This window comes from Vulpes vulpes, chromosome 13 (assembly GCF_048418805.1).
Source record: "Vulpes vulpes isolate BD-2025 chromosome 13, VulVul3, whole genome shotgun sequence".
In the NCBI taxonomy this organism is placed as follows: domain Eukaryota; kingdom Metazoa; phylum Chordata; class Mammalia; order Carnivora; family Canidae; genus Vulpes; species Vulpes vulpes.
The window spans coordinates 95,829,590-95,850,784 of record NC_132792.1 but is presented as its reverse complement, the minus strand read 5'-3'; the positions used below and the strand labels follow the sequence as shown (position 1 = coordinate 95,850,784).

At 43.9% G+C, this 21,195-nt stretch overlaps 1 protein-coding gene across 1 annotated transcript in view; it reads right to left on the bottom strand.

Annotated features, from left to right (window-relative positions):
* The window catches only part of LAMA3 (laminin subunit alpha 3), a 249,144-nt gene that overhangs the window by 82,189 nt on the left and 145,760 nt on the right, over positions 1-21,195 (bottom strand). Inside the window, exons 31-37 of the mRNA XM_072735102.1 lie at positions 20,653-20,864; positions 19,457-19,661; positions 7,641-7,785; positions 6,821-6,961; positions 5,308-5,469; positions 2,947-3,045; positions 216-299 (exon numbers count right to left, since the gene is read on the bottom strand). Coding sequence (XP_072591203.1) covers positions 216-299; positions 2,947-3,045; positions 5,308-5,469; positions 6,821-6,961; positions 7,641-7,785; positions 19,457-19,661; positions 20,653-20,864 — 1,048 coding nt within the window. The remainder of the gene's footprint in view (positions 1-215; positions 300-2,946; positions 3,046-5,307; positions 5,470-6,820; positions 6,962-7,640; positions 7,786-19,456; positions 19,662-20,652; positions 20,865-21,195) is intronic.

Below are 21,195 nucleotides of genomic sequence, written 5' to 3'. Positions count from 1 at the left end.
AGCCATACAGATAGTACAAATAAAGCCCTGTGAGGATGAACCTCTGTATGTTTTACATAATTTATATTTTAAATTTATATACGTGAATTATAAGTACATAAATATAATTAATATTTTAAATTTATAAAATAAAAAAATCACCATTGCCTGAAAGAACTTAGTCATAGAACAAAAAAGGATCACCAAAAATGATTTTATGTTTGTTTTTCCTTTACCTCCACCACCTGCACACGCACATGATACAGCCTGTCTGGTCGGGGGTTATTTGGTTCCTCATAGATGATGGACATGTGCTGGCCCTGTGTAAAGAAAAACACGAATGCCATGGTTGAGATATTCTGAGGCTTATCATTGATAAGAACAAAATTTCTATGGATCTGCATTATGTGGAATGCCTGATTCTACTAAATAGTGAAATGAATGGCCTGGCAAAAGGATTAGTGAATGGAAACAAAAATAATACCTAATGCAGTGCAGGTTCACAAATAAAAAACCAGGAAAATCTCCCTGACTGAATGTGGCTAAAAAGACGGGTTTCTTTTCTTAATTAATTAATTGACTAATTAATTGACTAATTAATTGACTAATTAAATTTCACCAAAACCATGTGTTGCAGTCAATGTATGAGGTGCATTTCCATTATTGCTGACAGGACCTAGAGTGTAGTAGTAAGAAACTGCTTTGGTGGGTGAGTCCATGAGGAGGGCATGGTGGGCAGAAAGACTGGCAGGGCAGTGCAGGCTGCATAGACAGGGAGCCTCAGAGCATGTGGAGAAGGAAGAGTCCTGCACCCCCCACTCCCTGTGAGCTCCAGCCTTACTCACTCTCAACCTCTGAACTCCCCTCCCCATAGCAGGGGCTCTAATAGGTCACAATGATAAGGTCAACACCCATCATCAACACCTCCACCCCAAACTCACACACAAAAGCCCTGGCTCTTTTGCTATAGCCCTAAGCCCAAAAGGGTTCCATACACTAGTGCTGGGGTTTCAGAAAGAAGACCATTATCTGTGATCACAAATCATTGAAAACTTTAAGAAACATGCCTTATGGGCTTTTAATTACAGTGGTTTGGAACAAAGCAGCAGAGTGAATGTTTCATAAGCCTAAATTATTTTCCATGTTTGGAGGTAAAATTGAGAAGAAATTCTGGTCATCACTTCTCTGTGAATTCCAACCACCTGCATAATAAACTCTTTGGCAATAAATACTGGTATACTAATGGCCCAAACTTGAGATGTTCTGAAAAAATAGGAAACTGAAAGACAGCACTGTCAGGATGGTATTTTTATTGTGGAGCTATTTTTCCTCTAAAATCTTCGATGCTTCATTTCCAAGATGTTTTACAAAGTTTCCTTGTAGTTTTTAAAACAACGGTTCAACAAATTTGGGTGCCAGCAAAAACAAAACACAACACAGCAGTGCCTAAACACAAAAATCAACCAGAATGCAAGGCTCTCAGCTGTGACAAGATGTGTGAGACTTGCTTGCTAGTCCCTATTTTACCATGAATGACACACAAACGGAAACCTTCAGGAAGCCGTCATTGCACTGCATTAACCACAGCACAAAAACCAGAAACAGAGTCAAGTTAAGACTCAGGGTCCTCAACCTGTGTTTAAGAGACTGGACCCTGCACTGTGGGAGATTCAAAGCAGAATGTGACATTGACCCCACCCTCAAGGAATTTTCTAGATTACAGTTCTAGATTACATGGCTGGTCTATAGTATGTAGGTGCCACTTTTCTTCTCTTCTCAAAAAAATCAAACTGGCTCCCTACTATCTACATAAACTCAAATTCCTTAGCACAGTATTAAACATCTTTTTTCTTTCCAACCCTTCCTGACTTGTTTCCTATGACTCGAGAATCACTGATAATACAGCCTGGTTGGACAGGTCGTTCCTTGTGCACTGCCCTCTGCCTTGGCTTATCTTTTTTTTTTTTTTTTTTTTAAGATTTATCTATTTATTCATGAGAGACACACAGAGAGAGGCAGAGACATAGGCAAAGGGAGAAGCAGGGTCCCTGTGGGAAGCCCGATGCAGGACTCGATCCCAGGACTCCAGGATCACACCCTGTGCCAAAGGCAAACGTTCAACCACTGAGCCACCCAGGTGTCCCTGCCTTGACTTATATTATTCTTTGCCCCTGGAAGGGTGCTCTTGCCATGCCCATGCTTAAAGGTCTGGCTCAAAATTAACCTTTTCCATGAAGCCTTCTGAGGGCTTCTCAACCACGTAAGCCCCCACTTGGATCCCAGCTCTCACAGAGTCACAAGACTGTTCAAACTTCACCTCAAATGCATATTGTTCAGTGGATTGTAACTATGTGCATATTTCTTCTACTTCCCCTCTTAGATTATGCTTTTGTGAAGGACAGGGATCACCTGTCCTTTCTGAGCCCAGCAATGAACCTTGCCAACAGGAGGGTCTCAAAAGCTACTGTGAGACTAAAATTGAGAGATAGAGACAATGGTGACACCTGGGTGGCTCAGGGGTTGAGCGTCTGCCTTTGGCTCAGGTCATGATCCCGGGATCCTAGGATTGAGTCCCATATCGGGCTCCCCACAGGAGCCTGCTTCTCCCTCTTCATATGTCTCTGCCTCTATCTGTCTCTGATGAATAAATAAATAAAATCTTCTTAAAAAATATTGAGACATTCAACAAAATTTAACATGAAGCAATAACTTATCAGAAGCAAGTGTGAGATACAGTGACATTCCTTGGGAGGAGACAGAAGAGAAGCCATGAGGGCTGGATGACCAGGGGAAGCAGGATCCTGAGGGGGGCTTACCTGCTCTCAACTTCCCTTTCAATTTCTACAAAATATTGGAAATGACTTAATCTAATCTTTTATAGGCCATTTATTAAGATGTCCCAAAACTGGATCAGCAACCAACTGCAATTGCCACTTCCAGCCCCTCAGGCTGCACTCTGATACCTACAGTGAGCTGCACATCTGGCTTCTTTTCCAGAAGAACCATGTCACCAGGTAGGCCAAAGGACTTGATTTGATAGGTGAGGTAACCACCATATGAAGAAACCTAAAATTGCAATTATAGATCAAGAAGAGCATAAGCATTAGAAGAGCCTATGGCAACATTAGCCCACTTAAAAAGCACACAGGCACATAGATCTGGAAAGATACAATCCACCTCTTAGTGGTCATCTTGAGAGTGAAGAATTGAAGATGGTATTTTAACTTTCTACTTTGTACCATTTTATATTACTTAAAATGTTTAGCATGAACACGACTGAGTTTTATAAGCAAGAAGATGCTTCTGTTAAAAAGAAAAATATCAGTCACACAGATACAAGTAAGATCCTTCTATTCTAGATGACCACTAAACCAGTGTTCATTTAATCTAGAGCTATCCCAATGTAGACCATTGGTTTCTTATTTAACTGAGAGAATTGGTTAATATCTATCAGTCACAAAATGAACCTCTAAAAATAATTTTTTAAAAAAACTCCCCCTGAGAGCAGATGGTGAATATTTCCTACATGATCACACATTCCCTGGTACCTAAGCCATGTCTGATTGCTCCAGCAAGTGTATAGGGACCTTTTCTCAATGTCACCTTAGCAGCACGATCATGATGGAGGCATGAGGTCATGATTTTGTGATAGCAACTTCACCTCTGGTGTTGATACTTCTGACCCATAAAGCAAAAACCGATCAAGAAAGGAGCAATTGAGAGATGAAAATAAGAGGCGATATCACTTCCGAGTGGGGCAGGGCAAAATGCCCTCTTGAAAAACACAAATAACATGGAGCAGGGGAGAGAGAACAGCATTTCCGAGCCCTTGATTCAGTGAACTTCCCTAGAATCCATAACCTGACGAAGTCACAGGGTTATGATCTTAGAGTCTAGAAGTATTCCGGGGTAACATCTTAAATCATCCTTTGGAGATTAAATATGGCCTTTCTGATGGGCTAAGGTGGTTTTAAAAATATGTCCACAAATTCCTGATATTCTTGTCTTCAAGAGGGGGAGCTTAAATCTCCTCCTCGAGTGTGGGCTGGACTTGGTGACTGGCTTCTAATGAATAGTACATGGCAAGAAGCAAGGGTATGTTACTTCTGAAATTAGGTCATAGAAAGATTGTGGTTTCTGTTTTGAGGTGGTTTTTTTTTTCTCTCTCCCCCCTCTTTCTCTCTCTATCCATTACTTTAGAGGAAGCCAGATGTCATGTTACGAGGACCCTCAGGTGGCGCCTGGAGGCCTCATGTGATGAGACCCTGACACCCTGGCTCAGCAGCCAGCGAGGAATGGAATTGCCTGTGACAATCACATGACTGAGCTTGGAAATGGACCCCCAGTTCTAGTGACTCCGGTGCTGTCTGACATCTTGCTCACAACCCTCTGAGCACCCATCCACTTTTCAACTCCTGATCCACAGAAACTGGGCAAGATGACTGTTGCTTTAAGCTGCACGGTTCTGGGGTAATTGTTTGCATAGTACTAGATAAGCCATACGTGGGCTCACCATGTGGAGGTGAAGATGGACGTTATGTGTAGGAGAGGGATAGATGAGAGGAGCAACATTCCCCACACTCAAAGGCCAAAACCCAAAGTCCTTCAACCAGGAGATAGAATTAGAGACCTCAGGCTGACAAAACCCTAATACTTAGTGATTCTAAGAGACTATGGTGCCACCTGAGCTGGGCCCTATGAATTTTATACCTTCTCTAATATTCTATCCTCTGCTACCAGGTACATATGTTACCTGACGATGTCTCTACAGAAGCCCAACTTCTGTCCTCGGAAAGGAGTGTAGTGGGCCAGGCTATGACAATCTATGCAGGAAAGGAAGAGCAACCCATTTGTAAGCTCTCCGAGGAGTGTCTCACTAACTGCATGTGATTCTGCTAATGACAGCCGAGCTGCCACTGGATCTGGTGCTTCTTTTAATAAGCTCGTGAGTCACTTTTCAGCTTTTGTTTTCCTGACAAGGAAAACCTTTCTTCTGCTTTAAAACAAAGAATTCTTAGCATTGGCATTTAAAAGCACATATGTCCCATCTGCAACAGATCTTATTTAAACGGTTTAGCAAAAATGGAGAAAAACAGGGTGCATGATTTCCTTTGCTGGGGAGCTCATATAGGTGGGGGTACATGAGGGTCATTCACACCAGGTTCCTCCCAGGGGAGGACAGCATCTTTTCTGCATCTGTAGCTAATCTAATTTCATCAGTTTTAGTAACCTGAACTTATTGATGCTTCCTTCCAGACAGGAAATGATGCTGACGCAGTGATGAAGGAGGTCCAGCGAAGGCTCAGGAGAACAACAGGATGTCCTTACCTTGTCTCCCAGGTAGGAAGGAGGTGCCACCCAGGATGCACTGTGGACCGTTGAGGGCAGCTCCTGGAGATCTGCAACCACACTCCTGCTGCCCGGGTTGAATGAGACAGGGATGTGGGTTCTGTCCACCGTCTCCAGGCGCCAACCCATCATATCCACAAACTGGAACACAAGAGCAAAGGTTGGAAATGTGTGCCTGTAGCTTCTCTAGTGATGGCTGAATTATGCAGAATAGAAAGAACCATGGGGCGGCCACCTTGCTCCAGAGGCTTCCTTTATATGCCTCCTCTAGAGCTTCAGAACCCTCACCCAGCACTGCCTCCCATTGACCCATCACAACTAGGAGTTCTCAGACAGCAGTGACCATATGTATGTGGGATTTATCTCTGTATCCCAGCACACATCCTGGTTCTTGACATTTAGTAAGTGTGGGAATACTAACAAGGATGGTGAGACCATTTTAATGATGAACTCCTTAGAGAGCAAATGTGAGGTGGAATACAGTGGCCTGCTATCATTATTTTTCTCTAAATAAATCCTCATAACCAAGTATTTCCCTGATCATAAAAAGGAAGCCAAGAGTTAAACGATAAGGGGGAGAAAGAAGGAACTGATAAGACATTGGTTAGGAATAATGCTTCTGGGCTCCCCTGGAGGTAGAACTTTTCTGTGGATTTGTGAAGTAATTTTTTTCCTCAACTACAAGCCTACATTCCTTTTGGGAATGAAATACATAAAATAACCTCTCCTTGAATACTTGTTGGATGTAAGACATTACTCAAACAAAGAAAACAAGCATGAGACTGCTGGTTCATGTAATAATGAAGGCATCAAAAGTTTTTGTTTTGTGGAGCTAATTTAAAAACCCACATAGCACTGGGTGTTGTGGTAGATGTTGGCAAATTGAACTCCAATAAAAATAAATAATAAATAAAAACCCATGTAAATAATTTAGAAATTTAACTTAAATATTCATGTAAAACAGGAGAGACATAAAGTAAAACAGAAAGAAAATAAGCAAATGAGAAGAAGTGAGAGGGAAGAAGGACCAACTCCATTTAGCTGATGAGTGTTTAGTGAGCACCTACTATATTCTGGATCCTGTTGTAGGTATCAGGAATGTATTAGGAGCTTACATGCTAATGTTGGGGGAAGATACATAATTAAAAATTTCTAGAACTAAGTGCATAATATGTCAGGGAGGGATAAATGCTGTAGAGTATACAAAGAAGGGTGAGCCCATAGAGTGACCAGGGGCAGCTACTCCATAGGGAGTGGTGAGGGAAGACCCTACTGAGTCCAAAACACTCAGCAGACCTGAAAGACTGAGGGAATGAGCATGAGAACATCTGTGTAAAAAACACTGTGTGCTGAGGAATGGCGAGAGCGAAGCTTAACACTTCAACAAAATAAGATATAAAATCTCCACAAGCCCTTCATACTTCATGACAATCCACTTCTTCCCCCGGTCAGAGGTACCAAATAAAAACAAAAATTCTAATCTCTTGCATACCTTAGCTCTTCTTTTATGGGTACTGTGACAATGACTATTTATTCCAAAACAAAAGCAGCTGGTACAACCCTTGGGATTTGCTGGGTCCAAGTAGAATGATCCTTCTCGACACACATTACACTCTGTACCCTCCACATTCTCCTATTGAAACAAAACACAAAACAAGAGATCACTTCTTCTAAAACTTCACTGATTGCGATTAGGTACTTACACAAATTAGATGCCTATATAAGACGTTACGACATAGACGCTAACAAAACAAGAAAAGCTATGTAACTGATAAGCTTTTCTATCACATTAATTGTTTAAACCCTTCTACCACGCTCAAGTGAAAGAGAGAATTTGCTCAATTTCACAAGATGCCCCTTGGCATCTTGAAGGTAGAGAAATAGAACCATGTGGATTCAAAATATAGGCGGGCCTGGTTCATCCCACTTACCACCATCTCAAACAACTGCTGGGACTTAGGAATTCTCGTACCACTTAGCAGAACCCTTTGGAGCAGATTATTATTAACCTGGGGTCCATAAGCGGGAAATAAGCTTCCAGGGCACCTATGAACCTCTTAAAATTGTAAACTAAGGGTTGTGTCAACTTCTCTGGAATGGGTCCATACCTGTTTTGTGATTCTCCAAAGGGTAAGAGGGGCTTTCCCTTCTGTTTCTATCAAATGAGCTAGTAACCATTAAATGCTACATGCATTGTGGAAATCTATTGCAGGTCAATCCCACTTCCCACATATTTGTATATATTGACTCAACATGAAGAACTTCCTCACTGACAGTGGCTGATGTCTCTGTCATGGCTCGTTCCATCTTACCTTGCAGAGGCAAACTCCGGTCCCTGGATCACAGACTCCTGATTCGGTCCCATCCTTGTTGCAATGGCAGGGAATGCACTCAGGGAAGTGATAAAACCCGGAAGCACACCGGTCACACTGCCGCCCTGTGATTCTGGGCTTGCACCTGTATTCAAAGTCAAGGAAGCAAAAGTTTTTATCATCCTTCCTGCACGGTTCTGAAGTCCACCTGCATTGTAGCAGAGCAACTGTGACCCCACTTCCCTGGGGGCAGTGATGCCTGAGCTGAGCCTAAAAGGACAAAGTGTCATGGGGTAGGAGTGGGGGTGGGTGTTCCAGACAGAAGGACCAGAGGGGAACCGCCTGGTGTGTGTGTGTGTGTGTGGAGCACAGGTATGAGTGGAGAAAGCTGGCCCATGAACTGAAGAGGGAGGCAGCTCATGTGGATGGAGATGCTGGCCATTGTGACACTGTTCAGGGGCAATGGAGTGAGGTGGCTGAGTGTTGTGCACTGAAGACCCTCTGGCCAGAGTACTGATCAGCTCTGGAACACGACAGAGACAGCATCTTATTAACTTGCTAAGGCCTCATTTTCTCATCTGTGAGAGGGGATATGCTAGCTGCTGCCTCCCAGGACCCCTGTGGAGGTAGATGAGGTTGCACCTGGCACACGGCAAGCTCTCGGACAAGGAATCACCATCTTGAAAAGCTTTAAGCAGGAAAGAGTGTGGTTGGGTGTGTGGGGGTGGGTGGAATCAAGATGATCAATTCCTCAGCCAGCTGTTGAGTCAAGAGGAAGAAGGGGCTAAAGTAGGGCAAAGACATTTGGGATGGAGACAAGGGATGGGTCCCAAGCTATTTTGGGGTGAGGTTGCTGGGGCTTGTAATGTTCTGGATGAGGAGACAGAAGTGGGGGGAAGGCAAGGAAGACCCTCGTCGTCCTGCCTGAGCACTGCAGTGGATGCTGGAGTGGGCAAGGCTGGCAGGGAGTCCAGCAAGCAGCAAGCAACCCTGTGCCTGGGCTCTAAGGAGGGCTCTGCAGGGAGGGGGGAGCCATCCACATGTTTGTGCACTTGAACCACAAGAGGGGAGGGGAAAACACAGGCTGACAGAGAGAGAAGAGCAGTGAGCTGCCAGCAGAACTAAGAAGCTCACCACCCCACCAGGTGAAGAGAGAAGAGGAAGTGGGCATCAGGCTTCCTTCGTAGCTCAATCACTGAGTTCCATGGTGGATGCCTGGTGGAAACCACACGCTGATCTTTTCTTTGTGCTTCTAAAGAGAGTACTAGGAAATGTGCTTTATATCAGAACATTGGGAGGATAATCTGATATGAAATATTTTATCGTTAACTTGCCCACAATACCTATTAAAATATTTTACCCAAGGGACCATCCTGAAAAAGAAAAATCTAACTTTATTTCCCACTAAGTTTGTCTTATATAAAATATCTGCTTAGAACCAAGTACAGAATTTTGTGTTGAATTAAGAACACACGCTTGGGGCAGCCCCGGTGGCGCAGCGGTTTAGCGCCGCCTGCAGCCTGGGGTGTGGTCCTGGAGACCCGGGATCGAGTCCCACATCAGGCTCCCTGCATGCAGCCTGCTTCTCCCTCTGCCTGTGTGTGTGTGTCTCTCTCTCTCCCCCTCCGTGTGTGTCTCACATTAATAAATAAATAAAATCTAAAAAAAAAAAAAAAAAAAAAGAACACACGCTTGAGGCAGGCAGCTTACCTCTGAATCCCAACTTGGCTACTTACTGGATATAGACCTTGAGCAAATTAACCTCTCTACAGCTGAGTTTACTGCTCTGTAAACACGGAGATCATAAATTCAACTTTGTAGAATTATTGTGAAAATTAAATAAAATAATATCTGGAAAAGCCTTAGAACAGGGCCATGCACACATACAAGAATTTGCTATTATTATTCTTACTATGGCGTTGGCTAAGGGGAGCTAGTGGGACTCCCTTTATCTCACTCAGCACACCCAAAAAGACAGTCAGTTTTACCTGCAAGGCCTACTGGCAGGTCAAATATCATTTCAGTTTCAACCCCATCCCCTCTGTCTTCCTCCCCACCTGATACCTGAAGAAATTCTTTTCATAAGGAAGCCAGTATTCTCTGAATCACCAGGCCCCTGGTGCAAATGGAAAGTGCCACCACTCTGCTTAAAGTGATCACTCCGCTGCGGTGGATGGAAACTTTGGAAAGGGGTCAGAGACTCTTCCGGGAAGCTGGATAAACTATGGGTCACTCACAGGCTTCATTCATTCATTCATTCATTCATTCATATTCTCTCCAACGCACACAAATTTACATTCACTATCAGAGGGTTTCTAGGCCCTGATGGATAATACCTGCTCTCTTCTTGTGAATCTCAGACTAAATGCAATCAGACAACCCAGCAAAAAAAAATGACTGTTACTGGATAACTCCCTATTTTGGGAGGGAGCAGTGACGGTGGCACATAAGACTCTAGTGGTCTAGAGTTAAGAAAGAAGAGGGTACAGACAGCCCTGCCCAACTAAAATTGTCAGAAAAAGAAAAGTGTGATCATAAGAGAAGCTTGGAGATGGCCTTAGACTGTGTAGGCTCTGCTCCTCTTAGCTGGCTGGGAGGGAAGGACACTGCACAGGCAGTGCTATTGTTGCAAGGGCAGCTTGTCGAACCAAAGTCCATGTTTCTTTTAGCAAACATGCAGTGCTTCTGGCTTTATAGATACCTTAACTGAATGCTGGTGCCAAAGGAGCCACTCAGATGCTGAATGCCATGGGTGGACAAGGCTGAGAGTGGTGCAAATGCCCTGGAGCCAGGCCTTGAAAGCCAAGACAGGTAGACAGGAGCCTACTTTTTATATTGTCACTTGAGTGGAAAAGAAAGGAGCTGGAGTGTTTTGCAGGGAGGGCAGCTGTAGAAGCTGCTTCTTGAGACAAGGAGAAATGGAAGCAAAATCATTCCTTGCCTCTTTATTTCAGAATGCTGTGAGATGTGGTGGCAAGGACAGGTGGGCTGAGGGCATGTGGCAACGTCAGGGACGTAAGGTAAAGCTCTGGATCCCACTTTGCACGCATGTAGCAATGGAGCACATAGAGAGTGGATAAGAAAAAGCGAAAAGCTGGGCAGAGTAAGAAGAGTGGGGACCTGTGAGCTGACCCTGAGACCCCCAGATGAGACAGACAGGGAGTGGTTAACGAAAACAGAGAATATAGTATCATGATTCCTGAGCACTGAGCATATGAATCCCGTGCGAAAAAAACCAAGCAACCAAAGGACTTTTTGGTGGTGCCATGACAACAGGGAATAAAAAGGAAACTTCTTCTGTAAAGTCTGGCTGGATGTCTCTTAAAAACTACCTAAAGTCAGCCTGACCTTGACACATTTCTCCAGAGAGATATTCTGCTGCCTAAGGAACTGCCCTCGCTGCAAAGGCAGGAAGTTTCCAGCAAAAGCTGCCTGTAGGTGTAGAATGGCAGCTCTGGGGGTGCAGGTCAAGTGGATTCATCTCCAAAGCAATAGGCTCATGGCCAAACCTTACATAATAACATCTGCGCATGTGTGGGCGCTCGCCATGTTGCACAAACAACTAGAAAATCAGATGTTAGAGTGAACTCTACCCTTTGCTCATTATAATGGGTCTCTTAATATCACATATCAATTCTGGTTGCAATCCAGAATCCAAAGTCTACCTTCTTCATTCATTGATTCCTTCAATAACTATTGAGTGCTTCCTATACACATATCCTTGTGTTAGGGGATGCAGGAGGGAAAGGACAAAGTAGAATAAGTCGATCTTGACCTTGGCACATTTTCCACTAAGAACATAGGACATAGAGATGCAGAAAGTGAGGTAATCACGGGAGAAATAGGATGGCTGACTATCAAACTAGCTTGAGGCACTGAGATCATGAGGAAGTCCCTGTGGCCTCACGGAAGGCTTCATGCCTTCTTTGAGTTTGTTCTTTTCACACATAATCCTTGAAGGATATGCAGAATTTGGGGGTAACAGAAGAGGGGGAAGGAGAATTGATACCTGGAGAACTGAACATATGCAAAGCGTTTAGAGAAAGTAAAAAAACCAAGCCATAGAAGAAAGCTGAAGAAAAGCTTAAGTTTGGGTAGGTGGGTGCCATATTACCATGAAAGCTGTCCTTTATCCCATCAGGGAGTTGAGACAGGTTCTTGTGCAGAGTGATATGATGGAAGTGGCACCTGGTGGACCCACGTGCCCTCAGGCAGACTGCACACAATCTGGCCCTCACCATTCCACACTGCCATTAGGGCTTAGCACAGGACCTCTTGTTAGGAGGCATGTGTGCCTTCTGCATGAGACACAGGACCCAAACTGGAGTAGGTGCTAGATATGGTCTGAGCCATAAAATATATTGGTATCTGACAAAATAGAATTTAAGGCAAAAATAAAAAATCACAGTAACCGAGAAAAATGTTTCATCCTAGTTTTAAGAAAATACCAAGAAGATAAGATCATAAACCTATAGGCAACAAATTCTGTAGCCTAGATTAATAGTTCTATATATTAGTGACAAAATTATGGGGAAAATAGATTTTTAAATCCCAGGATAATTGTATACTTGGCATATTCCTTTTCAATTAAGGGGCCAAAATTTAAAAAAAAGGGAATGAATGAGCGCATGCATAAACCTAGAAAAGGAAGGTCAATTAGCAGACCACTGATATCATTCAAACATGGGGGTGTGGTAAAAGAACTCAACCAAGGTGGCAGCAGAAAGCAGAGAGCCGTGGAAAGAAAGGGGAAGGAGATAATATACCTTTTCAAAAGTTGACACCTGATTGACTGTAGGTAAAAGGGGTTGATTTTAAGATGATACTAGGATTTCAGGCCTTAGGGACTGGGAAGAGACAGTCACTGGTAAATAGAATTTTTTTAAAAATTCAAAAGAGAGAAATGGTTTGAAAGGCAAGACAATGGCATGGGTTTCAGCTATGGAATCAGAGTTGAAAGAATTTTGGAGTTGTAAGGACCCTTAAAGATCATCTAATCTAATGCTTCATAATACATTTGAGGAGACAGGTGCTCAAAGAGTTTAGAGGACTTGTCCAAGGTCCCCTAAATAAAGTCAATAAAAGAAGCCAGGTTGCAATTATTTTCAATGAAGGTGGGGATAAGTCAGCCATCAAGGGTCAGGACCAGAGCTCTGGATCTGAAATCATCCAGGAGTGGGGGTGGTTAAAGCACGAGAATGGGCGGGGCTTCAGGGGGACAAAGTATAGAGGGAAGAAGGCAGACATCCAAGTACTTGGCAAATAATAATAATAATAATAATAATAATAACTAATACTTACTGGATGCTAGTGAGGGTCAGGTACTGCTCTAAGGTCTTCTATACAGCATAATCTTCTAAAGAACTTTATGAGGTAGGTGCCTCTAGCATCTCTATTTTGTGGATGAAGAAATGAGGCATACAGAGAAGAACTGTACTCAGATCACCCAAACAGTGAGTGGAGGTAACAGATGCAACGTTGTGCAAACTAATACCACACCTCCTCTCACTCGGCAGTAGACTGAACCAGTGACATAGCCAAAGAATGATCATTCAGAGAGATATGGAGAAAGACACTGGTGTTACAGAAGATGAAAGAAGACAGAAAACGTAGGTAAGAACTCTGGGCTCCATCCCTATGGCAAGAGCCCCATCTGCCTTGCTCCCCACCATGTCCCCCACACTGCCTGGAATTTACTATTCCTATTAATCAATGAACTGCATCAAAGGAATTGCTTCTTCAAGTCAGTAGGGTTGATGGAACTATACCTAGCTGGAAGCACTTCTGTTCCAAAAATGCCAAGTCTATGACCTTTGTGGATATTTTATTTCTCTTACACAAACATTTAATAAATCTGTCAGGATGTGCAGAGACAGAAGTCCCCCCAAAAGGCACTTCATTGGTATTGTCCTTCTGAAAAGGCACATTGTACAAGTGGCTTGACTGAAAATTCAGGTGGATTACCATCTCCTTTAGCTGATCTCAATATAGCCTGAAAGTGGTTGCCATCATGCTAGCTTATTAAAGCAATGATTTCCAGCTTCTTATCTGTCAATGATTGACAGAATCTTCTGAGGATATTCTAGTCCTTTTGTTTATTCATAGAATCTGATGACATAATTTTCCATTATTAAAAGCAAGGTAAAGGTATTTTTTCATCAGTCTTATATCAGATTGAATTAGTCTTGCTGTTAAAAACAAAATCTTGATCAATACAAGCATCTTTAGGACCTCAGTCTAGCATTGGACAAAATAATGGATTTCTTGGCATCTATACAAAATAACTTTGCAATATTTTGTGTGTTACAATCAGAGATTAAAGAGGAAATAGAATAGGACTTCAGGAAGGCAGGTAGAAATAATTTTACCAAACAATTAATGGATTAGGAAGCTGACACCCAGGAAAGCAGAGTAACTTGCCCAGTCTTCTAGCTAATTTATGACAAAGGTGAGTTGAGGGCGCAGATTTATGGCCCCAACCTAATTTATTCCCAATTGCTTCAAAAATTACAGCAATTTTAATTAAGTAGAGATTGAATACTGTGGATTGCTACAATTATTTTGTAACTTATTTTAAAGTAGATTAATATTCAAAACTGTTTTATTTTCTTATAGTATGATAAACTTGAACCCCTATAAAGAGTGAAATAAAATTTGAAAATTCCAATTTTTCAGCTTTGAGATCTGTGACAATTTGTACAAACAACTGCAAGAAAGTCTGTTGTATCATGGAGAAAAGAATGTGTTTTTCTTTTTGTTGCAAGTTTCAGGTCTCTTTGACCAATTCTTTCACATGAACTCGTTAGGTTCCTCTAAACACAATCTTCATTTTTGTTAGGAAGTTTCATTTGAGGGTCGGGGAGGAGCATTATTTCTTCTAATATTTTCTAAAGAAATAACTCTTTGAGTAATCAAAAGCCTTTTCAACATCAACAGTGGAATTACCACAAGCGACTTGTGTAATTTATAGTCGTGATAAACTGAAATTTTTTCTTACATTATCTGTTAAAGGACCCTTTCATGACAAATCTACTTTGATCGTGGAGAGATATGTCATCCCATCAGGTTATTACAGTCTCTTTGTAATGTGAAGATAAACAATTTCGCCTATTGGTTTGGGTGCGATACAGGCCAGTGAGAATCCATTCCTACTGATGTCTTCTTGGGTTTGGGTAAAACTGTATAGCATGCCTTGGTCCTGAGTTAGGACTTTTCTAATCTACTGAATTGTCATTGGCTAGTGAAAAATTTTAAACACCTCTTACAATTTTGACCTAAAATCCTATAGTAAATCTATTTATTTGTCACAGATGGTGCCTCAATGCATTTTTACAATTTTTAATGCATTCTTAAATTCCTTTTTCTGTGGCAGCGGCATTCAGAAACATGTGTGAGGTTCTGTTTACAGCAATTTATTCTGTTGACTGGTTACTCCTTTTTAAAATTCTCCATTATTTTGCAGACAGAAAATTCCTGTCTCCTGCCTGAAAACTGCTTCTCCATCTCCTTGGTTCCTTTGCCTCCTACAATTCAACAAAGGTACTCCTGCAGAACCCACACCTGCTGGGAGTACCTTGCAGGTGTGTGTCCACGCTTACTCTCTGGGGTCCTCATTACCCTAACCTATTCCCAACCTTCCATCCCAGCCCCAAACTCTTCACTGGTATGTTCTGCTTTCAATAGAAAAACTGAAGTAGTCATTATGGAAAAACAGAACTCTGTTGGTCTGCCTTGTACTTATTTTTGTGGCTTTGTTTTTATTTTAGTTATATAGGGGAATACTATAATGTTTTCAGTATTTAGGGCTCTAAGTTTCTTCAGATGTGCCTGAGGCCACTACAGAACACTGGGCTCCATCCTCTGCCAGGACTCCTACTCCCTAGTAACTGTTCCATGCATGATTATCTTCCTCTTCTGCCCTTCATGGAGTTTTTCATTCTCAGGTTATACATTTCTTATTCTGCTATTCAAATGGAACCTGTTCTTTTGGTCTTTTTTTTTTTTTTTAAGATTTTATAGATTTATTTGAGAGAGAGCACTCTTGCACACAAGTGGGAGGAGGAGCAGAAGGAGAGGGAGGAGCAGACTCCTGCCTGAGCTGGAGGCAGGGCTTGATCCCAGGACCCTGAGACATCTGCCTGAGTCAAAGGCAGATGCTTAACTGGTTGAGCCACCCAGGTGCCCCTCTTTCAGCCTTTTTATATACAGATTCCTCCTATGATAGCTCTTGAATAAGCAGAGGATTTTAATGGTAAGACCTCCCCTTCTATACATCCTGCTTCTTCATCAGAGTATTCTTTACACTGAAGGATTCACAAAAACCAATTCCATATAAAGACACTGAATTATTTCCTTTTATTTGTTCTTCAAATATATTAAAACAAAAATGATATTACTAATTTAATCTGTTTGCCTTTTTTATAACACCCTGGATTTCCTTTCCTGAAGCCAGTTCGAAATCTATGGTTTCCTTTGGTCTGGTAGATGTAGTAGGGGAGCTCTCAGGAGGTTTGTGTGTGTCTTATATTTTTTTAATTTATTATTTTTATATGTTATATGTATGTATACTATTGCACTATATTGTTGTATATATGTATACTAATATATATATGTATATATATATATATATATATATATATATATATATATATATATATTTGGGGTGAGAGGCAGGGAGATAGAAAAAGGATCTTAACAGGCTTCATGCCCAACGTGGGGCCTGGTCTCACATCCCTGGGACCATGACCTGAGCCAAAATCAAGAGTCAGACATTTGAGATGCCTGGGTAGCTCAGTGGTTGAGTATCTGCCTTTGGCTCAGGTCATGATCCCAGGGTCCTAGGATCAAGTCCCGCATTGGACTCCCTGCAGGGAACCTGCTTCTCTTTCTGCCTGTGTCTCTGCTTCTCTATGTGTGTCTCTCATGAATAAATAAATAAAATCTTTTTAAAAAAAAGTCAGACACAACTGATTGAGCCACCCAGGCGCCCCATGTTTGTGTGTGTTTTAAACAAAGATACTGCTGACATGTTTCAACAGCAACACACCAGCTTGATGATTGTCTTTCAATTGTTGTTCTAATTCTCCTGTGACTACTTTTCATACCAGAAATGGCAGACCTTGTGGGTGTTGCTCTCTTGGCTTCCTAGAGAGAAATATCCCTGTAGATGTCTCCATGGAAGGCCACACATTTTATTTACAAATACCCTGGAGTTCTTGTGTCAAATGTTTATGACTGGCTATGAGTTTGCTGTCTATAAAAGGGTTTTGTTTTTCAAGAAAGGGAGATTGACACCTATGGGAACATGAAAAGGGAGAGGTCAGCGGTAAGGAAGTGACAGAAAAATAGTGCAACATTTGCTACTTGAGGGAAGAAGGCCTGCTAGATAGAGGTAGATGAGAACAATAGAAAAGCAAAGTGGGGGCTGTTGGACTCCAGAGGGAAAGTGATACCCATCGATGAAAGACCAGAAGACAAAAAGACAGCTCTGTGACATGAAGAGGTCAGGAGAGGAGATGCTGAGAAGAATACCAAACAGCTCCGCTGAAATGAGGCCACATGGCCATGTGAGAAACCAAATCTACGAGATTCTGGCATTTGTCCAGCTACTGCTTTGGACCAAGGGTTCAAAGAGAGGGTATAGAAGCAATTTTCCCTGGAGAGGCAAAACTGTGTCAGGAATGAAGTCACAGGATCACACACATCTGTCCTTTCTCTCTCCTTTCTAGAAAGCTGATTGTGTCATGATCAGCACAGGCAGATCCTTTTTAGCTTCCCACTTCTCCTTTGTAGCCACAAGCTTGCAAGTTATCTCCTGGGATGGTACATCTTCTGTTCTTAGCCATTCCTGCAGGTCCTGGTAGAAGTCCATGCTTCCATCCTAAGTGCCATTGTCTTCTTACATCACTAACTAACTGAAAATAAGTTCGGCATTTTCATGGGCCCCTGAATGCATTCGAAACCTAATGAAATGTAGCATCTTCAATAATGAACTAAGTGCTTGACTTGCTTCCAAAGAACAGCTTAAGCACTGGAGGGAACAGAACCTATTATTTGTTAACTAATGGTGATGAAACAACTCTGGATATCACCTCAGAATTCTTTGTGCAAATCACATTCAGCGTAGGCTCACAGTTTGAGAAGCATGAGCAATTGAGCTGACTCAGGGCGGACTCACACCTGTGGTTTTAAAGACTTGAATGTTTCATGACTCAAGTTGTCACTCAGCTCCTTTTCCTGTAGCACAAAGGGACAGTTAGGCCCCCGGGCAACAATTAAAGTTGTAGTCAAGGGTCCTTCCTTAGGAAAAGCAAATGTTGCTGCTATAGAGAGTTGAATTTTGTCCCCAAAAAGATGTGTTCAAGTTCTAGTCTCCAGTAGCTGAGAAGGTGACCCTTATTTGAAAACAGGATGTTTGCAGATATAATCAAGTTAAGATGCTTGCAGAGCAAGGTGAGCCCTAATCCAATATGACTGGTGTCCTTATAAGAAGACACACATACCGAGAAGAAGGCCACATGGAGACAGAGACACACAAAGAGGATCCATGTGATGACGGAGCAGAGATTGTGTAGAGACACGTCTACAAGCCAAGCAACTCCAAGGATTGCTGGCTGCACCAGAAAGTAAGAGGAAAACATGGAACAGATTATCTCCCAGAGACTTTAGAAAGGGCATGGCACTGTCAACACCTCGATTTTGGGCTTTTAGTCCTTGGGACTGTGAGAACATAAATTTCAATTATTTTAAGTCACCCCATTTGTCGTGATTTGTTATAGTAGTCACAGGAAATGAATGCAGCCGTCCCTGGGCTGGAGTCATGGATGCCTGCCACCAGCAGCAACAGCCTCCCCACCCCTTGGCTGCCACACCCAGAGCACCCACACAGACCCCAAAACATCCACTCCCCTCAGGCGGAGGGAGTGTAGGGTAGATGTGAACCTTACACTTGCTCCTGCAGACTGCCAACCTCTGGCTCAGTTTTCCTGCCATATAACCTCCTCTCCGACTCTTTCCAGCCTCTTCCCCTAGAAGACTGTACCTATTCTTCATCCCTTGTAGCCATTCCCCAGTCCTGCTGAGAGATCAGGCTCATCAGCTGCAATTATGTGACATTGGACTCTAGTTCCCAAGGCAGAACTCAAGCCGCTGAGCCAAACCTCTTAGCAACGCAACATCTGTGGGAGCCGACGTTTGCCACTGTCCCTTACCTATTGTGCCCTGGACCTCTCAGTTAACCCCAACGGCAGCCCCCCACTCAGGTCAGCTGTCCAGTGTATAGCTTCCTACCTTGCTTGCCCACTCCCAACTGGGGCCCACTGTGGAGGCCCCAGCACCCCTTTGAGCTTGCCTGTCTGAGGGTGGCAGGCCTGAGGCCTTAGACTTTGTCATGCGCTGCCCTCAACAAAAAATGCCAGCTTACTCTAGAATGAAGACTGGGAGCCCAAAACTAAATACAAATGGATAGGTATGCATCACAAGGTGACACAGTAGAAGAAATGATAACTTAATTACACATACATATGGGATACTCCGAGAGCAATGCTGGAATGGATGGGCATTTATGGCCTCCGGAACCTGGCCACCCACCCAGCCATCTGCCTGGCCAGGCTCTGGCAGGCCGCCCTGAGCCTGAGGGGCCCAGTGACTCCACACACCACAGCCCATCCAGGGTGGGGAGCTTCACCCTGAGGTGAGCACAGAGCAGTCCTTGGACCTGTGAGACATGGGAAGGAATGGTAACTGGCATGTGCAGATGACATCTTCCCTTCCCATAACCATAATAGGACCTAATGGGTTCACCAACCCGGGCTCACCTGCACTGCCCGTGGTCCCTGTTGCACTCCTGGGTGGCAGCCCCAACGGTGCCCCTCCTGGAACAGTTGCAGCCTTCGCAGCCAGCCAGGGGATGGAAACTGAAGGAATGGGTGTCACACACCTCACACTGTGGCCTGACCGTGTGGGGAGGGCAGAGGCACTTCCCTGTCATCTCATCACAGAGGCGTGGGCCACAATTGCACGCTGGCCAAGGAATAAAGAGACATGGTGTAAGGGTGAGACACCACCCAGCCTCCAGCACGACTTCACCAACTGCCAACATTTCCAGAAGCTTCCAAGGGGTCTGGGAGAAAAGTCTTGCTTTTTCTTCATGATAGCATTATTGAGTGGGGCTGCTCTGAAAGGCAGCTTTCTTGGAGCCCAGATCAACTCTATCAAATGCTCATGACAGACACGGCGTGTGAACACTGGCTGAGCACAGCGGCACCCACTGGCACCAAGGCAGGAACTCAAAGGAACCCACCCAGTTATAGTTATGTGCCATTCTCATGAGACATCTCTCATCTGTCAGAGGATCCTCTCACAGGCTCCCTGAAGTGGCCCCACATCACCGTAGTGCAACTGAGCTCCAGGTGAGGTCATAAGGCAGCAGCAGGACCCTCGTTAGGCAAAGGCTGGTCTCCAAGTGAAGGCTCCGTTTGTACCACACTCACACCCCTCACTACTACCACATGGCCCGTGCTGCCCTTATGTCTCAGGCCACAGGATGGTTCTTAGATAAAGGTACCCAGGCTTCCTATTCTGAAAGTACTATCCTCCTGTGACCCCGGCTCTCCTCCTATTTCAACTGAGTTTTGATTAGGTTGCAAACATTGAAGGAGCTTCCACTAGGAAGAGGGATTGAGTTGTCCAGTATTTTGATGCCTAAGGCTCTTTAAACTCACCTGCCTTGCCAAGCACATGGGTCACATACCTTGGGAAACACAAATGTTTATCTCCTAGAACCTATCTTCTCAGAATGTGGTCCATGGACCCCTGGCCTGGGCACCATCTGAGTGGTTAAAAGAAGTGCAGACTCTCAGGCCCCAGCCCAGGCCTTCTGCCTCAGAACCTGCATTTTTCACAAGATCCCCAGGTAGTCTCCAGCACAGTGAAATTCAAGAAGGCCTGCCCTAGATGAGCGTCACCTACCTGGGACCAGAGACAACCTTGGGTGACCCGAACGTGCACTTACGTTTGCAGTGTGGGAATCCATAGTAGCCCATTCGACAGCGGGTACACTGCCGCCCAATGACGCTGGGCCGGCATGGGCACTGCCCGCCCTCTGGGCTGCAGGGACGGCCAATGGCCCCGGTGGGGTGGCACTCACAAGGCAGCGCGCCCTTGTGGTAAAGGGCCACTAGGGACCTGGCAGCGTTCTTACAGAATCCAGAGGCGGTCTGGGGGCTGTGAAGACAAAAACAAGGTATTATTCCAGTCCCAACCTTCCCTTTCCCACTTGCTCTGCCAAGTGGTGTTTTGGGGGAGGGACTCTGGCTGTGGAGTCTGGGAAGAAGTGAGAGAGTGCCCCACCCTGGGATCCACAGCCAGTGACAGCCACCCTTCCACCCATCCACCTCCAGAACACATCACAGGACTGGTGGGTGGGGACTTCTGGTGGCTGCAATAAAAGGGGGAAATTTTCACCTGTGGGATGAATTCTCTGGTATGTGAATTATACCTTAATAAAGTGGTTATCAAAAAAATTATAGGGCAGCCCGGGTGGCTCAGCGGTTTA